This window comes from Geotrypetes seraphini, chromosome 1 (assembly GCF_902459505.1).
Source record: "Geotrypetes seraphini chromosome 1, aGeoSer1.1, whole genome shotgun sequence".
Lineage (NCBI taxonomy): Eukaryota > Metazoa > Chordata > Amphibia > Gymnophiona > Dermophiidae > Geotrypetes > Geotrypetes seraphini.
Window position 1 is genome coordinate 65,155,694 of NC_047084.1, and position 22,955 is coordinate 65,178,648.

The following is a 22,955-nucleotide window of genomic DNA, read 5'->3' on the forward strand; positions in this document are numbered from 1 at the left end:
TGTCAAATTTAAGAGAGAATTAGTAAACGTAGCTGAGCACTGCAGAAGTTGTGCGGGTGAGCCATCTTGCTGAGCTGCCAGTGCCATAACTGGAATGGATTGGCTCTGTAAGAGATTTTTTTTTTTTTTTACATTAGAAGCAAAAGCGCTAAGCTTACTTAGGCTGAGAAATAATCTAGTACCACATAAAATTAGCAAAATTATGTTCATCACAGACTGGGAAGCAACCAACTATGCAGCCAAAAACAAAACCACCAATACTCTGATGCAGTTGTTGGTGGGGAAAAAAACCCAGCTCTCTTAATAACATACACCCAGGAGGAGAAAAAGAAATTGCCAATCTGTAAACAAAAATATACCAGAAAAGGCAGAAACATAAAATAAGCCTAATGAACACCTTGTACTCACAGAGGACAAGGTGCTCAGCCAACATAGCTTCTTGTCTAGTCATGAACCAGCAATTAAGAACTCAAAATATACTGAAATACAGCTGTGGAAGCTAAGTCCACCAGCAAGCATGAAAAAATAGCAACTTGCCTTAATTAAGTAAAACTAGAAGCAGGAAGAGTAAATATATACTTGCTGTTCAGAAGGCTGTTACACATAGAAGTTCCAATAAACTTTGCCTCGATTCACACTCCAGAAAAAATCTCACAGGTCAGGAATTAGAGCTGGAGTGGGTGGGGAGAAAGACCCACCACCATCAGGGGCCTCCCATGCTGGGGGATGAGGAACCATAACCACTAGATGTCATCCAAACTCAGTGAGAAAGTTCACTATAACCTGAGCAAAGATTACCAGTATAACTTCTTGTTCGACTATCTCCTGGAATTAACCAGTCAGGAGCCACTAGACAAGCGTCAAGAAGGAGAGGCATGACCCAACCATCCACTTGGAGACAGAGAAAAATTTTGAACATTCCAGGCTGCATGACACCCTTATAGGGCGAATCTCTTAGGATTTCTTTTCTTTCTCCATCTGCTCATTGATAAGACATAATCCAGAGTGGACTGGTTTGATATGGATGAAAAGGAAAGCACCAATGATTGGACAGTAACAATTAATTATTGGTGTTAATTGACAAAAATTTGAATTTAAGCATGCATCTTGTTAAGCGCTAGTCGATAGAGATGCACATGTAAATCTTGTAGTGTGCAACTGGAAAGGTGGAGCAGCATGGGTGGGTCAGGGGTGTTCATTAAAGATGCGCGCTCTATTATAGAATTTGGAGGATCCGCACCTAATTTACACATGGAGATTTACAGCAGGTTTCAGTTGGTACAAATCCCCATGCCTGAAGTTTGGCACAGATCCTGGTGCTACTTCTACTACTACTATTATTATTATCGCTACCAGATGTATACAGCAATGTCACAAAGAAGGGGTGTTACATGCTATTCTATAAATGGCCCTGCCTCAGAGCACCTTTCACTAGGGTTACCAGACGTCTGAATTTCCCTGGACATGTACTCCTTTTCGAGGACATGTCCGGGGATCCGGATGGTTTTTCAAAACCCAGCACATTGTCTGGGTTTTAAAAAAGCTTCCTCGAACTCGTGTCGGGCAGGAGAGTATCCGCGCAAGTGCGGATGCCACTCGATGATGCGTGTGACATCATCACATCGCATCTGCGCATGCCCTCCTACCCGATGAGAGCAGGGGGTGGGATTGGGGGGGAGAAGGACTGGGTGGAACTGGGCGGGCCTAGGAGTAAAATCTGCTAACCCTACTGTCAGTTTTGTTAGTGCCCCCCCCAATATTAGGTGGTAGGGGTTAAGTGCGAGGCGTACTGACAAACGCCTGGTCCCAGGTTCAGTTCCCTCACTGAAGTTTCACCAGGAAGTAGAATCAAATAATAGGCACAGCCAGAGGTGGTTGCATAAAGAATATATTATAGAAATAGTCTTAAGCATTACAATAAAGCATTACAATTAAGTAGAGAGCAAAGCAGTTTCCCTGCCTTACAGAGTCCAGAAACAAAGAGACAGAGAGTCAGAAGTTCTAGGAAGAGCCAGAGAGAGAGAGAGAGAGAGAGAGAGAGCCAAGACCCCTCTCCTCCAGAGATAGAAAGATAGATTGATAGATAGATTGATTGATAGATTGATAGAGCAGAGAGGAGGCTTTTATACCTTGGCTGAATATAGAAACTTGCATGTCCCAGTATCTTTCTGTTTAGAATTTGTAAACTGTTTGAAACAATGGTTAATTTAATTGCTAAGGAGGGTGTGATACTTGCAGGCATGCTAGATGGGATTAGTCTCTGGCTTCTTTGTTCTTGATCTGTGCACCTGGACCCATTGTCCTAAGCACCCTCTTAATCAGACATTAACACCTTTTAGCTAGTCATGATTCAATCAGGGATACTTGAAACATATCAATCAGGGATACTTAAAAGAGTTTCCCTGCCCTCAGGGTCTATCTGCATTCCCATGCCAGAGTCAGATTGATATAATTTCCCATAGGCCTTCGCTGACATAAGTAATGCCAACTAAAAATGCTGAATGGTAGCGATAGCTATGCTGACACCTACCTTTTACAGAATAGTATTCAGCGTTCATGTTTTTCAAATTAAACATGAAAAATAATAGGATAGATTTAACAGACTGAATGGAAAAAATAGCCCAATTTTTATGAAATATGGACAAACGATACTATATGATTCTCAAAAATGATGCAGTGATCTCCTGCAAACTGTATTGCTCTGAAATGTCTAATTCACAACACTTTTGTTTCTTTAAACACAATTTCTTATGTCCTGAACAAACACTGACATGTCAGACAGGAAAACAGAATGCAGCCATACCTTTATGAGTCACATCCAAAACAATAGCAGCAGTTCTTTCCCCCAAGGCATTCCAAGCAGTCAGGGTAAAGTTGTATAGCCGTCGGTCTTTGTCAATAGGCCATGCACACATGTTCCTGAAACAAGCTATCATCTGTTGGGAAAACCTTTAAAAAAATTTTTTTTAATGTAGTACCGGTATTTCATTTAATATGTTTATTACTAAACCAACAGATACTGAGGGGCGTTTCTTGGCTCATTCCATCTGGAAGAACTACCATAGTGGGACAGACCAAAGGTCCACCAAGTCAGAATCTTGTTTTCAACAGTGACTAAAGCAGCTCACTATTGGCAGGATTCCAAAGAATAGATACATTCCATGCTGCTTACACTCAGAATATGTTTGTATGTAATTTTACACACATCCAGGGAGGGTGGTAGGGGGGGTGATATGTAATTATATTATTACAGTGGTACCTCGGTTTGCGAGTGTTTTGCAAGACGAGCAAAACATTTGCAAAATTGGCACCTCGGAAACCGAGCGTGCCTCAATTTACAAGCGCCCCCCCGCGATCCGGCACCCTCCACTCGCGTAGCACCCCCTCCCCGCCGTGATCCGGCATCAAAAAGGCACGCACCCACCCACCCGATCACATTCCTTACCCCCCATTTGGCACTGGCACCGCACCAACGCCCAGGACATGCCGGTGCCGGTGCCCAAAGATCTGCCTCCTTCTTCGCGCTGGGCCTTGATCATCTGCGCATGCTCAAGGCCTTCGGGTTCCCGTTCTCTCCGAGATTCTCGGAGATCCATGAATCTCAGAGGGAACGGGAACCTGAAGGCCTTGAGCATGCGCAGATGCTCAAGGCCCAGCGCGAAGGAGGCAGATCTTCGGGCACCGGCACGTCCTGTGCGTTGGTGCGGTGCCAGTGCCAAATGGGGGGTAAGGAATGTGATCGGGTGGGTGGGTGTGTGCCTTTTTGATGCAGGATCACAGCGGGGAGGGGGTGCGACGCGAGCAGAGGGTGCCGGATCGCAGGGGAGAGGGTGCCGGATCGCAGGGGGGGCGCCAAGAGCGGGGGGGTGGCGGATCACGTGGGGGGGGCCTTCATAAGCGGGGGGAGCAATGCCGGTTCTTGGTGGGGGATAGAGCAGTGCCGCTGGCCTTGGGGGATGGGGGTGGGTGGGAACGAATCAAGCGAGTTTCCCTTAGTTCCTAAAGGGAAACTCGCTTTGATATTCAAGTATTTTGGTTTACGAGCATGCTTCTGGAACGAATTATGCTTGTAAACCAAGGTACCACTGTATTTGGTAGATATAAGTGCTGACTATTGTATCATTTGTTTATATGTTCTATTGCACTTTATGTTTGTTTTTGAAACTAATAAAGATTTATATATAAAAAAAAGAGAATATGTTTGTATTTAGGGCTCCTTTTACTAAGCTGTGTTAGCGTTTTTAGCGCACACAGCATTTTAGCGCACGCTAAACCCGCGCTACATGGCTAGAACTAACGCCAGCTCAATGCTGGCATTAGCGTCTAGCGCACGTGGCAATTTAGCACGTGCTATTCTGCGCGTTAATGTCCTAACGCTGCTTAGTAAAAGGAGCTCTTAATATAGCCAGGGATAAGCAGTAACTTTCTCTAAGTTTACCTGATAAATAATGGTTTACAGGTTTTTCCTGTAGAAACTTGATGGAAACTTTTTACAACCCAGCTGCACTTAGTACTTTTACCACATTTTCCTGCAACATATTCCAAACCTTAATTGTGCATTGAGTGAAAAAAAATATTTTCTCCAATTTGTTTTAAATATGCTACTTAATAACTTCATGAAGTATTCCTGTCTTTGTACTTTTTCGAAGATTATGCAACCAATTCATGTCTACCCGTTCCACTTTACACATGATTTTATAAACTTATCATACCTTCCTTTAGCTGTCTTTACTCCAAACTAGAATCCTTCCTTTTCAGCCTTTCCACATGGGAGGACTATCTCATCCCTTTTATCATTTTGGTAATCATTCTCTTTACCTTTTCTAGTTCTGCTATAGATGCATTCTTTTGACATGTGATGGCCACAATCGAACACAATATTCAAGATGCAGTCACACCACGGAGCAAGATACTACTACTTATTACTTCTATTGCATTGGATCCATACCATTAAATTAGTGCTTCTCAACCCTCTCTTGGAAGCACATCTAGCTAGTCAGTTTTCCAGGATTCCCACAATCAATATGCTTCAAATAAATCTGTATATATGGGAGACCAACTCTGTACAAATTAGTCCCCCTCACTTCATTGAAATAATCCTGAAAAGTTGACCAGCCTTCTAGTAAAATGTAGTAGTAGTAATATTAAACCATGTCTACCTAGGGTATATGTTCAGTAATTTTGTTATTTGGAATGGTTTCTACTATTGTGTCTGGGACTGATGTCGGTGGATCGCTCCTAGAACCTTTTTCAAAAATTGGCATTGCATTGGTCATAGATGATTTAAAACATTTGGGGCTCCTTTTACAAAGCCGCGTTAGCGGTTTAACGCGCATAATAGCGTGCTAATTTGCCGGCCGCACTAGCCGCTACTGCCTCCTCTTGAGCAGGCAGTAATTTTTCGGCTAGCGAGGGGTTAGCGCATGCTAAAAAGGTACATGTGATAAAGCCGCTAATGTGGCTTCATAAAAGGAGCCCTTACTATAATAGTGGATCTCTGACCTTCCCTTAAAGAATCCAAGATAGCTGGTCTAGATCTCATGGGGTTCCATTGGTTTCCAACTGAATTTTTGGAAGAGTTAAAGATTCTATTACTGGTGTTCAAGGTTTTGAATAATTTACTATCAGTAGTGACTCCCACCAGTATGTATATTTACCAACCAGTCAGAGTATTAAGGTCAGCCAAGAAGGCATTGTAAGAGGTTGGAAGAATACCGGGCCTCAATGTTTCAAACTGCAGGACCTAAATTGTGAAAACATTCAGCAAATACAGGCATTTAATTTAGAGAATTAAAAACTTATTTAGGCAAGCTTGCGGGGCAGCTTGAAGTTATTTTAGCCTAAAAGAAATGATCATTTTTACTACCTCATTCAAAACCTAGGACTTATTAGAGATTTTGTCTGTTATTTTATATTATGTGTGTATTAACTGTGATCCGTCAAGGATTTTAGATTGCACGGAATATAAATGTTATACATCAATCAATCTCTCATGTGCCTTGCCTGTCTTGAACAAATTGTAAGCTCCACAGAACAGGAACTGTCTTTTATGTGTATGTGTACACCTCTTCATACATCTAGTAGTGTTAAAGAAAAGACAATATTGTAGTATTAGCAGTGATAGGTCAGATTTTATTTTTTGAATTCTTTCAGTACTCTGAAGCAGTGGCATATCGAGGAAAGGGGTAGTGCCCGGAGCCCTCCCCCTAAACCTCTTCAAGTCTACGCAGGCCCTGACCCTTCCTCTGACATCACTTCCTGAGGTGAAGACTTGAAGTACAGGGGTGGGGAGAGAAGAGTGCATTTAAGAGACACCCCCCCCCCACTCCCGCCCTGGGCACCATGCTCCCTTATTACATCACTGCTCTGAAGTAGACATCTTTCAATCCAGGTGATTTGCTACACTTATGCTTGTCACATTTGCCCTATTACATCTTCCAAGTTCACCACGATATGTCTCAGTTCCTTCAAATGCCATATTTAGGAAGGGTATTTCCCAATATCCACCTCAATAAAGACCAACACAAGCAATTCATTACATCTCAATCATCTAATGATTCACCCAGCTCCCATGCTGACTTCTTGCTTTAAATTTACCTGAAAGATTTGTAAGTTTTTTCCCCCCTATAAATAAGCACATTTTCAAATTTCCTTTTTGTGTGTCTTGTCAATGCTTTGCTTCTACTTTGCCGGTACTTATGCTTTTTCCTATTTTGTTTTCCATTTTTTGGAGAGAGATATAAATAGCTATTTCCACATTTTATTTTAACCACATGGGCAGCTGTTTGGCCTTCTTCTTGCTTAGTTTAAGGCAAGGAAAACATCTGATCAGGGCTTCACAGACAGTATTCTTAAATAATGTCCACAACAAACTCTTACTTTTACAGCTGCTCATTTTAGTTGTTTTTTACTTTCCTCATATTAGCATGGAGGGGCATAATCAAAAGGGACGTCTAAGTCCGTTTTCGTCTTAAGTCACAAGTCATCCAAAGTGAAAAACAGCCTAGGACACATTTTCGAAAAATACGTCCAAAATTTTTTTTCTTTTGAAAATCATCTAACTATATGTCCTGCCAATCTGATCGTCCAAGTTGCTAAATTGTCTATCTTTATACCACATTTTCGTCCAAGTCAAAAACGCCTAGAACAAGCCCTGTTGGATGTGGGAGGGGTCTGCAAAGTGATGGACTGAACACCCAGACATGGCACCTAAATAGTGGGGTACCTTACAGGGCATTGCTGTGAACTTCACAAAAAAGGTGCCATGTCTTCTCCTCACTACAGCTCCCTTATAGGTCACGGTGAGCCCCCCAAACCACCTCCAGAAACCCCTAGACCCACTTATCTACCACCCCAATAGCCCTTATGGCTGCAGGAGCCACTTATATGTCAGTATAAAAGGGTTTTGAGGGTGTATAGGGGAGTGCACATGTTTAAGTATCAATGCAGTGATTACAGGGGCTTATGGGCATTTGTCCTCCTCTCCATGAGTCCCTAACCCACCCTCAAGAAAGCTTAAGCCGCCTCTATGCTGGACGACTAGGTTTTCCTATGCCAGGCTGCCAGGTGATGATGGTCTGGAAGCTGAATTTTAAAGGTGTAATTAATATTTTTATGGGGGTGGGGGGGGTCGGTGATCAATGGGGTAGTGTGTGGGGGTCTGTTTTATATGTTTGCAGTGCTGATCTGATGACTTTAAGTGGGTTTTTGTGTTTTACATGGTCTAAGTCACAACGTCTAAGTTCCGTCGATCCTTAGTTATACATGCTGTACGACTAAGTCTAAGCCGGCCCATGTCCCGCCCAACTCCCACCCTCGACACTCCTCCCGAAATGCCCCGTTTAGCTTTGGTTGTTCAGCAGCACTATGAAGACCTAGGTCGTTTAGAAATACGTCTAAAACCCGTTTTTATTATCGGCACTTGGACATATTTGGGAAATGTTCGTCCAAGTGCCGACTTAGGCCGGTTTTTGGACGTTTTTCTCTTTCAATTATGAGCCCCATAGTCTCCCTTTTGAAAGTTATATGCTAGCATAGTAGCCTTCTTCAGTGTCCTCCCTTTAGCTATCAAGTCAAATTTGATCCTGTTATGATCACTATTCACAACTAGTCTCATTATTATTTCCTCTTGCACCAAATTCTGCATTCCATTAAGAGCTTAGTAGACAATAGCCCCCTGCCCAACTCTCTGGTTCCTAGACTAGCTGCTCCATGATGCAGTTATTTATTTTATTTAATTTTCTCTCTCTAGCATGCCCTGATGTACAGTGAAGTAAAGTCTCCCGCTCTTCGATTTTCTCTATTACATACATCACACTGAATGGTTCCTGATCTTTATGTCAAATCTTTCCACGGTTTATAACCATGTGAAAATACAGAACATTGAATTGGTAACAATTTTAGAGAATACAGTAATGTCTTGTCATCCACACCACTCCTTCCCAAAGATAATTTATAGGCCTAGATTCTCATAGCAGTGACCGCTGATGTTATTTCAGCCATTAAGGTTGAGTTAATAGAGGGAGTTGGCCCATCCAGTCTGCCCATCCACAGTAACCATTATCTCTTCCTCTCACTAAGAGATCCCAAGTGCCTAACCCAGGCTGTCTTGAATTCAGACACAGTCTCTGTCTCCACCACCACCTCCAGGAGACTGTTCCATGCATCTACCACCCTTTCTGTAAAAATGTATTTCTTTAGATTACTCCTGAGGCTATCACCTCTTAACTTCATCCTATGCTTTCTCATTCCAGAGCTTCCTTTCAAATGAAAGAGACTCGACTCATACATATTTATATCATGTAGGTATTTAACGACTATCGTATCTCCCCTCTCCTGCCTTTCCTCCAAAGTATACAGATTGAGATCTTTAAGTCTGTCCCCATACGCCTTATAATAATAATAATAACTTTATTTTTCTATACCGCCAACACCCAAAAAGTTCTAGGCGGTTCACAGAGTAAGAAAGACTGGACATTCTAGTGATAATACAAAGCAATCAGAAAGGAATATAATATTTCAATAATGAAACAATACGTTAAGGAACTATAACATAGTCATCAATCAAGAACAAATTTTTTGAACAAATAGGTCTTAACCGATTTTCTAAAAGTGCAATAAGATGCTTGATAAGCCAAAGATCGATCAAAATACTTTTTGTAACGGCAATTTTTAGGATTAGGAAAAGTGAATAGACCAGAACATTGAGAAGATCTAGCCGAACAGTACAGTTCAAAATCAGAGAAGAGATATAATGGAGCTAATCCAAATAACATCTTATAGCAAAGACAAGAGAATTTAAAAAGTACTTTGGCTTCCATTGGCAACCAGTGCAGTTGACGGTAGTAAGGGGTGACATGTTCCTGTTTTTTTAATCTGAAAATTAAACGAATCGCTGTATTTTGGATTAATCTTAATCTTCCTATAATGGTTTTATAGGCTCCCAGATAGATTATATTGCAGTAGTCAAGAATGTATAAGATTAATGCTCGGACTAATTACCTAAAATATGTAGGGTCAAAATAGTTTTTGATGGAATGCAATTTCCATAATGCAAAGAAACATTTCTTGACAAGCATATTGGTATGTTCCCCCAAAGTTAAATGGCGGTCAAGTATGACTCCTAAAAATTTTTTAGAGTCGAGACTATTGGATATTCTTGTCCTCTTATATAAAGAGTTTTATCCACGATTTTATCATTGGGACTAGCCAAGAAAAATCTTTTTTTTCAGTGTTTAATTTCAACTTAAATTCAATAGTCCATTGTTCAATCTGATTTAGAATAAAAGTGATCTGGTTTTTTATTTCAGTGGTAAAAGAAATAACTGGTATCAATATTGTGACGTCATCGGCACAAATATAAAAAATTATATTTAAGCTTTGTAAAAGATTGGCCAAGGAAGCAACATAGATGTTAAACAAAGTGGGTGATAATGGTGAACCTTGAGGTACCCCACAAGGGTTACTCCACGAATTGGAATACTGACCATTGCTAAAAACTTGATACGATCTTTTTCACAAAAAAAACCCTGAAACCAATATCGAACTTTCCCAGAAATTCCCATAGCATCCAAACAACCCAAAACAATCTCATGATCCACCAAGTCAAAAGCGTTACTAAGATCAAATTGAAAAATTAGTGTGCTAGTGCCTTGGCTGAATAGAGAATGATTATGATCAATCAGAGAGGCTACAACCATTTCTGTACCACGCACGATTTTAGTAGCCTTCCTCTGGACTGACTCCATCCTTTTTATATCGTTTTGAAAGTGCAGCCTCCAGAATTGTATACAATATTCTAAATGAGGTCTCACCAGTCTTATACAGAGGCATCAATACCTCTTTTTCCTACTGGCCATACGTCTCCCTATGCAACCTAGCATCCTTCTAGCTTTTGCTGTCACTTTTTCAACCCTTCTGGCCACCTTAAGATCATCACATAAAATCACACCCAAGTCCCGCTCTTCCGTCGTGCACATAAGTTCTTCACCCCCTCTGGTTTTTCCAGCCCAAATGCATGACCTTCCATTCCTTAGCATAAAATTTTAGCTGCCAAATTTCAGGCCATTCTTCAAACTTCACCAGGTCTTCTTCATGTTATTCACACCATCCGACGTGTCTACTCTATTGCAGATTTTGGTATCATTTGCAAAGAGGCAAATCTTACCCAACAACCCTTCAGCAATATCATTTATAAAAATGTTAAAAAGAACAGGTCCAATAGTCGAACCTTGAGCGATCAGAACCTTGAGCATCTCCATTGATCACTACCCTCTGTCATCTTCCACTCAACCAGTTACTGACCCAGCCTGTCACTTTGGGACCCATTCCAAGGGCACTCAGTTTATTTATTAGACATCTGTGTGGAACACTGTCAAGGCATTGCTAAAATCTAAATACACCACATCTATCGCACATCCTCTATCCAATTCTCTGGTCAATCAGTCAAAGAAATTGATCACATTTGTCTGACAAGACCTACCTTTAGTGAATCCATGTTGTCTCCAATCCTGTAATCCACAGGATTTCAAAAACTTGACCATTCTCTGTTTTAAAAGTGTTTCCATTAATTTGCTTACCACAGAAGTCAGACTTACTGGCCTGTAATTCCCTACTGCTTCCTTACTTCCACTTTTGTGGAGAGGGACCACATCCGCCCTTCTCCAGTCCTCCAGACTCTAGAGACTCATTGAAAAGGTCAGTCAATGGAGCTACCAGAACTTCCCTAAGTTCCTTCAGCACCCTCGGATGTATACCATCCGGCCCCATTGCTTTGTCTACCTTTATTTTAGCTAGCTCCTCATGAACACAATCCTCTAAAAATCGATCAGGGTCTATTACTCCTCCATCCCTATTCACGTTTGTCTTCTGCGGTCCCGCTCCCGGCGCTTCAACCGTGAATACAGAACAGAAATATTTGTTAAGCAATTCAGCCTTTTCTTTATCGGCTTCTATATATTCCTCCCCTTCACTTTTGAGTCTCATAATGACACTTTTGCACTTCTTCCTATCACTAATATATTTTAAAAATGTCTTGTCTCCCCGTTTTACCATGTCAGCTATTTTTTCTTCCACTTGCATCTTTGTTTTCTTGACTATACGACCAGTTCTTGGCCATGTGGCTTTGAACTCAGAAGCTGGGTTTTGGGTTTGTTTTGCCCTTCCATGTACATGTGTGGTAAATTGAGAATAAGGTGTTTATGTTTATTAAAACCTTTATATACCACATAATAGCCAAAAAGGATCCAAGTGGTTTGCAATATATAATTCAAAACAATTTTGAAAAGAACTCTATTCAAAAATAGAAAAGGAAAGAAAAGAAGAAAAGGTGTTTATTTTTTTAATACATAACAATTCTATACCAATCAAATTATCAATAATAAAAAATAAAAATAAAAAATTTTATTAAATAAATAGCTGGATGTGGTGGAGAGGAAAACAGTGACAAAGTTCATAAAAGCGTGGGATGAACACAGACAGCGGTTCTCGAATCAGAAAAAATTAGTGCCAGTACTGGGTAGACTTGCACGGTCTATATCTGTATATGGCCGTTTGGTTGAGGATGGGCTGGGGAGGGCTTCGATGACTGGAGTGAGCTTTGATGGAGATTTTAGTAGATGGAACCTAAGCATAGAACCAGGCAGAGCTTTAGGTTCTGGCCCAACAATAACTAAGAAGAAGGAAAATTTAAATTAAGTCAGTAATTTAAAGAGTGGGCAGGGTTGGGCAGACTTGATGGACCATTCGGGTCTTTATCTGCTGTCATCTACTATGTTACTATGAAGAGAACTGATGTAGGTGCTTCTTTACTTTCACTCAACATTAGGGTCCCTCAAAGCTGACAAGGAAGATGTTGAATTCTGTCAAGTCTTTGGTGTGAAGTCCGATGCAGACTGGTCCAATGGGGTTCTATTGGTGTTCAATGTCAAGGCAGGGGGCGACTTCCTTGATGCTGATGTACACCCCAGTATCCAATGTAGCTCCTCCAGCTGTGGGGACTGATGCCTCCAAAGACAACATCAATTAGAATCACTAAAATGTTTCTTATATAGGGCCTCTCTTTTTTTTTTTTAAATTATGCTTCTACATTTTTAAGCACAGAACACCTTTAGAAGTCTCATGGTCAGGGCCTAGGCACAACAGACACAGTTATGAGGACCAGTTCCAGAGATTACTCTGTTGCACCTTAGTTTTCTGAGATATCAAAGGAAAAACACCAGATGCAAAATCAAACAGCTCAATTGTATTAAAAGAAAAACAAAAAAGTCTCTGCAAAAAAGAGAAAAACTATCCTGGACACCTGGAATGCGCTTCCAGAGGACGTTATAAGGCAGAGTACGGTACTGGGGTTCAAGAAAGGATTGGACAAATTCCTACTGGAAATGGGGATAGAGGGGTATAGATAGAAGATTACTGCACAGGTCCTGGACCTGTTGGGCCGCCGCGTGAGCAGACTGCTGGGCACGATGGACCTCGGGTCTGACCCAGCAGAGGCATTTCTTATGTTCTTATGTTATCCCGGCCAGTGCTTGAGTCTAAACAACCCTCAGGAGCCATAAAAATAAGGAAACTTGAACTTGCCTAAAACAAAAATAAAAAAAAATTCATCAATTAAAAGGAGTAAAGAAAACACTGAGAAAAATAAATGAAGAAAAAGCCTCAAACCACAAGGGAAGGCACTCTGAAAAACAGAAAAATAACACCGAGGAGAGCTCATGGAACACAACCTCTCTGCTCCATGGTCCTGCACATTCGCACTGGGCAGGAAGGCATTCATACATGTGTGGTGCAATACTGTTAAAGGCTTCTTAAAAATACAGAACTACGTCTCTGATGGATGACACCACCCTTATTGGGAGATACAGAAAGCCATTTTCGATATGACACCCAAATCAGATTTTGTACATTTTACAAAAAAAAAAACCAAAAACAACAAAAATGTCCAAAAATTCAGTGCCAAACATGTCCATTTTTGAATCAGCAAAATGCCTATCAATTTAGTTTGAAAATCACCCTATTTTAGATGTTTTTGGCTCAGTGTGGATGAGATGTCAATAATTCAGCCTGCCCTAGTCCCACATGTCACATGCCTCCAACACACCCTCTTAAGATTTAGTTGACCTGTGAAGAAAATCATTTTAAAAACGAGTTTCACCAAAAATAGCGATTTGAATGTCTTTGCAAAAAAAAACCCAAAAGTCCCTCTGTTACTTGTGCTATTTTTTAGATATTTTTCTGTTTCATTTTATTCATCTTTTTCAGGATACAAACTAAATCAAGATAAAACGGAAACTCTTCCTTTATCATTATGCCAACTCAGATATGATCAAACCCTATAACTTGACATGGGTCTCGGAAAAACTGAAATATCTTGGCGTTGAACTTACTAAATCCCTCCAGGAAATTATAGATATTAATATGCAAAAAATCCTCCAAATAGTTAAAAAATTAATCCAATCTTGGCATCCTCTCTATCTTTCCTGGTGGGGTCACTTAGAAACAATTAAGATGATGTTCATGCCCAAGATAAACTATATTTTACTCATGATCCCTTATCTTTTTCCTCCTACATTTTATTAAAAAAATAGACTCCCTTTTATCTTCCTTTTTATGGAAAAATAAGCAAATAGCCCTAAAAAAACTATTGGTTTGCAGAACAGGAGAATTATTCATCGATATGGTTTGAAATTGAAAAACAAGTTATATTACCGCTCAAACCACATGCTTATCAAACTGCCCCATTCTCTGTCTGGTAATCTCTTAATTCAAACAACAATTAAATGTCTGTTGGAATTTGACACACATTTAGAGTCTCCTTATACCAAATCAATATTTACCGCTCTATGGTTTAATTCTAATATCCTCATCAATAAGAAACCATTCCTCTGGAAAGAATGGATAGGCAAAGGTGTTTTCTTACTCGCTGATTTACTAGACTCGAGTAATAAATTGCTTCCATTCAAAACTATTCAAACTAAGGGCTCCTTTTACGAAGCCGCAGTAACGGCTTTATTGCACACAACTTTTTAGCGCACACTAACCCCCGCGCTAGCTGAAAAACTACCGCCTGCTCAAGAAGAGGCAGTAGCGGCTAGCACGGCCAGCAAATTAGCGCGCACTATTACGCGCATTAAACCGCTAACGCGGCTTCGTAAAAGGAGCCCTAAGTATGCTCTCCTATGTTCCGCCTACTTTAAATGGCTGCAACTACATCATTGTCTAACTAACACATCCTTTCTTGAAGCTGCCCTCTCTTATCCCCCCCACTCTCCATAAATTAGCTACGGAGTTGTTGAAAACAGGACATGTTGCTTCCCACATCTATAAAACCTATACTACCTGGAACACTGTACCTATTGCTGCACTTAAAGATGTTTGGGAAAGAGACTGTGGACATCAGTTGGATGACCAAGCCTGGACACTCCTTTGGTCTAAATCATTACGATCTCTATCATTGGCAAGCACGCTACAATCTATGTATTTTTTATATCACAAAGCGCTATGGACCCCTCACAAACTAAAAACTGCTGGCCTCTTGCCTTCCAATATTTGCTGGAACTATGAGACCCAACCAGGTTCATTAATTCATATGATGTTCGATTGTTCCTTGGTTTATTTCTTTCAGTTAGATTGCAATTTCATTATCAATATATTTCAGTTAGATTGCAATATCATTATCAATAGTGATATTTAACTCTACACATTAGCTTGATTGATTCAGATAAGAAACTCTTTGACATATTATTAATAATTGCACAGAAAGTGATTCTTTCCAATTGGAAATCCTCGATCTCACTCCATGTCCAGCACTGGTAGAATCTAGTATTGCAACATCACAAATTTGAATTAACGTTAGCAGAACGTAGAGGTCACCTAAGATCCACGAATAAATGTTGGTCTCTTTTGTATACTTATTTACAAACTACTATTATATAATTATGCCCAATCCGTACTTATTATAATTGTCCTTATTATAATTGTCTAGATATTGAGATCTTACCTATAGTGTGTTGAAAGTCTTTATTGAAATTTATTGAAATATTGGATACTACTGTAATTGCAATGTGCCTATGTATACTTTATTTCCTTTTTGTTCTTGTTCACTTCATATGAAAAATTAATAAACTTTCATGGAAAAAAAAGAAAGATATTTTTTCTGTTTCAAAAATGAGCCCCACAATGTTCTGCTTCTCCGCAGAGAACGCATGTACCCATATATGTTTGCTTTTATGCATGTATATGCATACTTGTCTATTTTCATTGCTATGCAAAGACCTCTAGGGTTCTGCAAAGATCATCGGGGAAAAAAAAACAACTGAGGTGGAAAAATATGAGATGGTAGTACAAGCAAGAGACTTGGGGCCCCTTTTATCAAACTGTGGTAGAGTTGGAGCATTTACCTCACTGGGCTGTGGTAAAAAGCTCAACCGCAGTTTGGTAAAAGGGGCCCTTAGTTTTGAGTACAGCAGGAAGGAACTGTTAGACAGTCTGCATTTATATAAAACACAAACTGTAGACCAGGGTGGTAAAGTACACCATTTTTGTATAAACTTGTTTTAACTTTGTAATTGCCTTGGTACTTTCCTTATAAAAAATGGCCAAGCAAAGTAATTAAACCAAATAAAGGTCAGGGTTGATGTCTTCTTTTAAGCTGATCAATTACATAACATATACAGTGGTACCTTGGAAACTCGCTTTGATATGTTGCCCCCCCCCCCCGAGGCCAGCAGCGCTGCTCTCCCCCCCTCTGCGCAAACTGGCACCCCCCCGCGCGAACGCCCCTCTCCACCCGAACAACTTAAACTTACCCTGGCATCGTCTGGCACCGGCACACAGGCACAGATCATGCCGGTGCCTAGAAGATCTTCCAGCTTCTGCCTGCCTTGAGCATGCATCTGCGCATGCTCAAGGACTTCTAATTCTCCCTCTTGCCGAGATTCTCGTCGGTGCCAGACCGGGGGGGGGGAGTTTAAGTTGTTCAGGCTTGGGAACCGGTTCGCGTGGGGGGGTGTGCCGGTTGGAGCGGGGGGGAGCGATGCCGGTTATCGGGGGGGTGCTCACAAATCGAGTCAACACTCGGTTTGCGAGTCAAAAGTTTGCTGAGTGTTTTGCTCATCTTGCAAAACACTCGCAAACCGGGTTACTCGCAAACCGAGGTTTGACTGTACTATATATCAAAACTGAATTTGCATACAGGATTATAATAACTCAATCTACTTAATAATCCCTGCAAAATAAATCAAATTAGAATGTAAAATGCTCAGTATCTTGTCTCCTGCATTTGAGTCGCACAGAAAACATCAAGGGACCATGTTAGCACTGTTACTATATCACGTTAGACATTTATAAATCTGTATAATTATGGGTATTAAAATACGCAACCGAAGTAACAGCACTTTATATTTATTAAAATCTTTATATACCGCATATACAACCAAAAAGGATCAAAGTGGTTTACAATATAACTCAATTCAAATTATGAAAAGAACTCCATTTAAATATCTGTTCCCAATGCTGAGGCCCCGACTTAATATATAAAGTGGCTCAGCAGGATAACAATTGCCCACATGGTGACTGCTTGTGAGCAATATGCTCCACCTTCATGACTACTCGTGAAGATAAAAAAATCATCAACAATATACTAATCAACGGTCTCTCCTCTACCCAGACCTGAGTTTCACTGGTAGGCTTCTTCAGGAGTAACAGCAACTTAAGCTATATTACTAAAAAAATAAAATATGAAAAACCTTCAGTGTACTTAATATGTTCGCTTTGAGGATATGTGCTTTCAAAGAGAACATAATCAAGCACACTAAAGATTTTTCATGCTTTATTTTATTATGTCTAACGTGAGATAGTAACCGTACTATAATGGTCCCTTGATGTTTTCTGTGAGACTCAATTGCAGGAAACAAGGTACTGAGCACATTACACACTAATTTGATTTATTTTTCTGGGATTATTAAGTACGATTGAGTTATTATAATCCTATATGCCAATTTAGTTTTGATACAATTTTTTCATATGTGTTTTTATTGCATATTCTCTTTAATTTATTTGGTACATATACCATATATACACACACTTTCATTTTTTATATTCTGTTTTATAAACAGTGGCTCAAACATAACTATATACCGATATCAATACACAGAAGTCTGCACTAGTTCCAACTAAAAAGCACTTGCCATTCATACAGCCTGTATGTCGTTGAACGAATCCCAGAAAGATTTGAAGGTTCCCCTGAGAACCAAGAGCAAATTAAAATCTTTAAGTCCTGAGTTTCGCAGGAAACATTTGTGGGCTTCTTTGGTGGCTCTGTAGAGGGAACACATAACAGCATTATCAACAGATGTAATGCGTATTTTTTTGTATACAGTTTTATCAAAAGAACTATGTAGAGGGATACCAAAATAGTGAAGTATTTTCTGAGCTCAATTAAGTTGTTTCTACAAGGGAACAAGTATGATCACAAAAAAGTAGATGAGCATCCTTCTATAAAGTGCAAAAAGATATTTATTCAGAGAACAGGGACCTTAGATTTGTGTTGCATCTGAAGGTAAAAATATTTTGCACCAAAGAATGGGTTAATATAATGCAACCTGCAGAAAATTCTACAATCCTTCTCTTCAGCCACCTTTATTTTACCTCTGCATTTGTGTGCTAATAGCTAGAGGATTTATGCCAAGAATTTTAATGCAGTTCCCATTTATACTGTTTATCACAAAGCTGTGAAAGGAGAAATTAGATTCTTACCTGCTAATTTACTTTCTTTTAGCCTCTCCAGACTGGCATAGGTTAATCTTACAAGCAGGTTATATCTCATCATGGCCAACAGGTGGAGACTGAGACAAAACTTTGGAACTGTACATATCATGTGACCCCCCCCCCATCCCTAATTACTTCAGTCTGCCAAATAGCCAAGCAGAACTAAGAACTAAATATAGAAAACAAGCAGGACTCCGAACAGGAGTATCAAGAAATTAAAACAGGAACCCTGTTGGAAAATGCAAATAGCAAAGGTCCCCACAGCTCGCCAGCTACACCAGCCAAGCCACAGCCGCTATTCTTAATTTCCCCGGCCCTTGAAAAAAACTAGAACTTGCAGAAAAACCAAAATCTGCATGCGCAACACCCACAAGAACAACATGACAAAATACAGGGTGGGGTCCTATGCTGGTCTGGAGAGGCTAAAAGAAAGTAGATTACCTAATTCCTCCTTCTTTAGCAATTCTCCAGACTGGCATAGGTTAATCTTACAAGGAGGACGTACCAAAGCAGTCCCCATCATGGGTGGGACCCCCGAAGGGCCGACACCAGAACACGCTCACCGAACACCGTGTCCCAACGCGCCTGAATGTCCACAAAGTAGTGTCTGACATAGGAATGCAAGGAAGATCAAACAGCAACGTTACAAATATCCACTGGAGGCACCAGCAAAGACTCAGCCCAAGAAGCGGCCTGACCCCGAGTGGAATGAGCCTTGAGAAATTCTGGAAAAGACTTTTTTGTTTTTTAAGAAGGTAAGCGGAAGCACTAGTCTCCTTGATCCAGTACGCAATGGTAACCTTGGAAGCAGCTTCTCCCTTACGAGGACCCGCTAGAAGGACAAAAAGATGAATTGATTTTCTGATCTCCAGGGTCCTCCACACGTAGGCATGAAGGACCCAACCAATATCCAATTTACACAACTGTTTCTGCTCAGAAGAATCCTCTCGACTACCGACTGAGTGACATGAAAAGGAGAAACTACCTTTGGCAGAAAGGAAGGAACAGGCCTTAACACGACCTGCTCCCTAGAAAACTCCAGGAAGGTAGACCTACAAGAGAGCCTGCAGCTCCGAAACATGACTAGCAGAAGTAATAGCCACCAAGAATACCACCTTAAGAGTAAGGTCCTTCAACGAGCAGGCATCAAGAGGCTCAAACAGGAGGTGCACAAGCCTGGACAGAAGCAGATTCAAATCCCAAGAGGGAACAGACAGTCGCACAGGATTGAGCAACTTGGTCGCCCACAAGAAGCGAATGACATCAGGAATGGCAGTCAGATGCTGACCCTGTAATAATCCACAAAAGGCTGACAGGGCCGCAAGTTGTACCCAGAGAGAAGATGAAGCCAGGCCCCTGTCCAGGTCATCCTGAAAGAACTCTAAGATGTTAGGCAGGGAAGCACGAGAAGAGACCACTCCTTGCGCCGTACACCAATCCTCAAATATACGCCAAACCTGCACATAAGCCCAAGAAGTGGAAAGTCTGCAGGATCCCAAGAGAGTGAAGATCACTTTATCTGAATACCCCTTCTTACCTAGGCATTCCCTTTCAAGAGCCAAGCCATAAGACAAAAAAGGGAGCCAGATCGAACAGGAGAATGGGGCTGTGAGTCAGAAGATTGGGCAAAAGAGGCAGAGGAAGAGGATCAGACACCAGATGCCACACCAGATCCACATACTACGGACGTCGGGGCCCATCTGCAGCCACCAGAACCACTAGGCACAGGTGACGAACAATGCAGAGTAGAACTCTGCCCACTAATGGCCACAGAGGAAACACATACAACAGACCTTCCGTTGGCCATGGTTGAACCAGAGCATCCAGGCCCTCAGCCTGACCATCTCTGCAATGACTGGAGCAGGCTGTTTTGGCATTGACACTCATGAGGGGCTGACCCCAAGACTGCACTATTAGCTGAAAGTGGCTTAGATACCACTCTCCGGGATCTAGATCGTGATGACTCAAAGTTCGCTTGCACATTCTCCATGCTTGCTATGTGGGAGGCCCATATGTCCTGAAGATGAGACTGCCCAGATCATGAGCAGAGCCACCTCCTGCGCCACCAAAGTGCTCTTGGTGCCCCCCTGATGATTGATATAGGCCACTGCCATGGCATTGTCTGAAACAACCCTGACTTGCCCATCAGAAAGGACCAGAAGGCTAACAGCGCTACACAGATGGCTCTGGTCTCTAGAACACTGATCGACCAGGACGCCTCCACCATGGACCAGATGCCCTGAGCTAAGTGACCTAGACACTGAGCTCCCCAACCGAGGAGACTGGCATCCGTGAGAAGCATTGGCCACTGAGGCTGATCCAGACTCGTCCCTTGAACAAGATGGGAGGGCTGGAGCAACCAATGAAGATTGCAGAGCGCCAAGCCCCTCAGTGGAACAGGGAGATCCAGATTGTGCCTCTGGGGTGACTACCTCTGAAGCAGAGCATACTGGAGAGGATGCATGTGGGCCCAAGCCCACCTCATTTTGTCTAGGGAAGCCACCATCTACCCCAAGACTTGGAGGAAATCCTGCACCCGAGGACTTCGGGACGCCATAAGCAGGTGAATCTGAGATTGCAGTTTGCTTACCCGGGCCTCTGGGAGGAAAACCTTCCCCAAGGAGGTGTCGAACAGAATCCCAAAGTACTCCAGGCGCTGAGATGGTTGACCACCCATCCCAGCGACTGCAGAAACTCCACCACCTGAGCCATAATCTGGGTGCTCTACTGAGACGACTGCCAGAATCAACCAGTTGTCCAGGTAGGGATGCACCAGAATTCCCTCTGTCCGCAAGGCCGCCGCAATGACCACCATAACCTTGGTGAAAGTCCGTGGAGCCATGGCCAGACCCAAAGGAAGCGCACAGAACTGATAGTGTTGACCCAAGATTGCAAAGTGAAGGAAGCACTGATGGGAGGCCCGAATTGGAACATGCAAGTAGGCCTCCAACAGGGCGAGAGAGGTTAAATAATCCCCCGGCTGAACCGCAAGAATCACAGATCGCAGTGTTTCCCTGCAAAAAACGGAACTCTGAGAGCCCCATTGACCCCCTTCAAAACTAAGATGGGCCCAAAGGACTCCTGTAATTTGGGCACCATAAAATAAATCGAGTACCTGACGGTGCCACATTCTTGAGGGGGAACCAGAACAGCTTAGAGATCTAGCAATCTTTGAAGAATCTGGCGAAAAACCTGCTTCTTCCACACTGCCTGACAAGGAGAAGCTAGAAAATGATCTGGCAGGGAGTGGACCAACTGCAGAGCAGAAACCGTGCCAAATTACCTCCAGCCTAGCACCCACTGGAACCAGAGGGAGCGCGGGCACAGAGTCATTGGGTAGGACAGACAGCGGGGGAACCGGCGGAGGGATTCCCAACCCCCTGACGGGCTCCCTGACAGGACTGCATTCGCTTACAGAAACGACCCTAGGCAAAATCAGAGGTTGGGTAGGGAGCAGTCCCAGGGTGGTACATGCAGAAATCTTGCAGATGCCCCCGAACAGTGCCACCTCGAATAGCTTGGCAAGCACAGTCTTCAGGCAGGCGGGGTACTTTAGACTCTGTCAGAGTTTTAACTAACTTGTCCAAAACCCTTGAAAAAGAAAATTTATTGAGTTTAGTGTTGGACACTGTATCTGTAGACCAAGCCCGAAGCCAGAAGGTCCGACGCACAGCCATGGATTTGGCAGACGTCCACAAGAAATTACAGAGGACGTCTGAGAGGAAAGAGGCAGCCATCTCAATCTTCGCAACCTCCTGACCATCAGACTCACTGTTGAGGACCCGCTCAGCCCACCGAAACACGGCCCGAGCCACCAGTCTCACAGAAATAGCTGCCTGGACCCCCCCAAGGCAGACATATCAAAATTCAGTTTAAGAATGGTCTCCAACTTACGCTCCTCAGAATCCCGTAAGACAGAACTTCCCTCAACTGGGACAGGATACAAACAAGCCAAGGAGCGCGCAAACTGAAAAAACACCTCCAGCAAAGTCCACTGTGCCAGGATAATATCCAGAAAAACCAGATGTATCAGACAAGAGTGGGAAGCAGAGAGATCCCCCAATGAAGAGGGTCCGCAACACTCAGGGTCTCAGGTGGCGTCTCCTCAAAGCGCAACACCGAGGAGATCTGCTGAATCAGATCTGAGAGCTTGTTTCTCTGAAAAAGGCACACCATGAACGCCTCCTCGTTGGTAGATGGAAAAAAAACTAAGTCATCGGTACCAGCGGTCGTCCCCTCGAGAGGATCCTGGAGGCCTCCCCAGGGGTCCATGTCCTCATGCATTAGATAAAACTCTCCTCAGACAACAAATCCTTGTCCGAGGCCATACGCGGGCACCTGGATGAGGGAGGAGGTGGGGGGGAAACAAAAAGAATTAAGGGGTCCAAACAGCAGGGGGCGTGGAGGGAACAAACCCCCACCCCACCTCATCCCCCAAGACCCCTGGGACACAAGCAGGTCCCCCAGCCACCAAAATATGCTTTACACAAAGCAAAAAGAAAATGAGGGGGAAAAGCCCCCTGGCAGCCCTATAGGACTTCCTGCCCCAGCAGGGGACCCAGCTGAAACCTGTCCCTGTTATGTCAAAAAGGGAAAAGGCACCTGAGGCTAAATACAAGATGGAGGGGCTACCTGAGGAAAAATGGCAAAAAAACATGCCAAAAATAACCTCTCCAGGGCCTGTAGTG

At 42.4% G+C, this 22,955-nt stretch overlaps 1 protein-coding gene across 1 annotated transcript in view; it reads right to left on the bottom strand.

The window, feature by feature from the left end:
- OSMR (oncostatin M receptor) overlaps positions 1 to 22,955 on the bottom strand; it is a 204,052-nt gene that overhangs the window by 122,190 nt on the left and 58,907 nt on the right. The window contains exons 7-8 of the mRNA XM_033932579.1: positions 17,688 to 17,817; positions 2,804 to 2,949 (exon numbers count right to left, since the gene is read on the bottom strand). Coding sequence (XP_033788470.1) covers positions 2,804 to 2,949; positions 17,688 to 17,817 — 276 coding nt within the window. The remainder of the gene's footprint in view (positions 1 to 2,803; positions 2,950 to 17,687; positions 17,818 to 22,955) is intronic.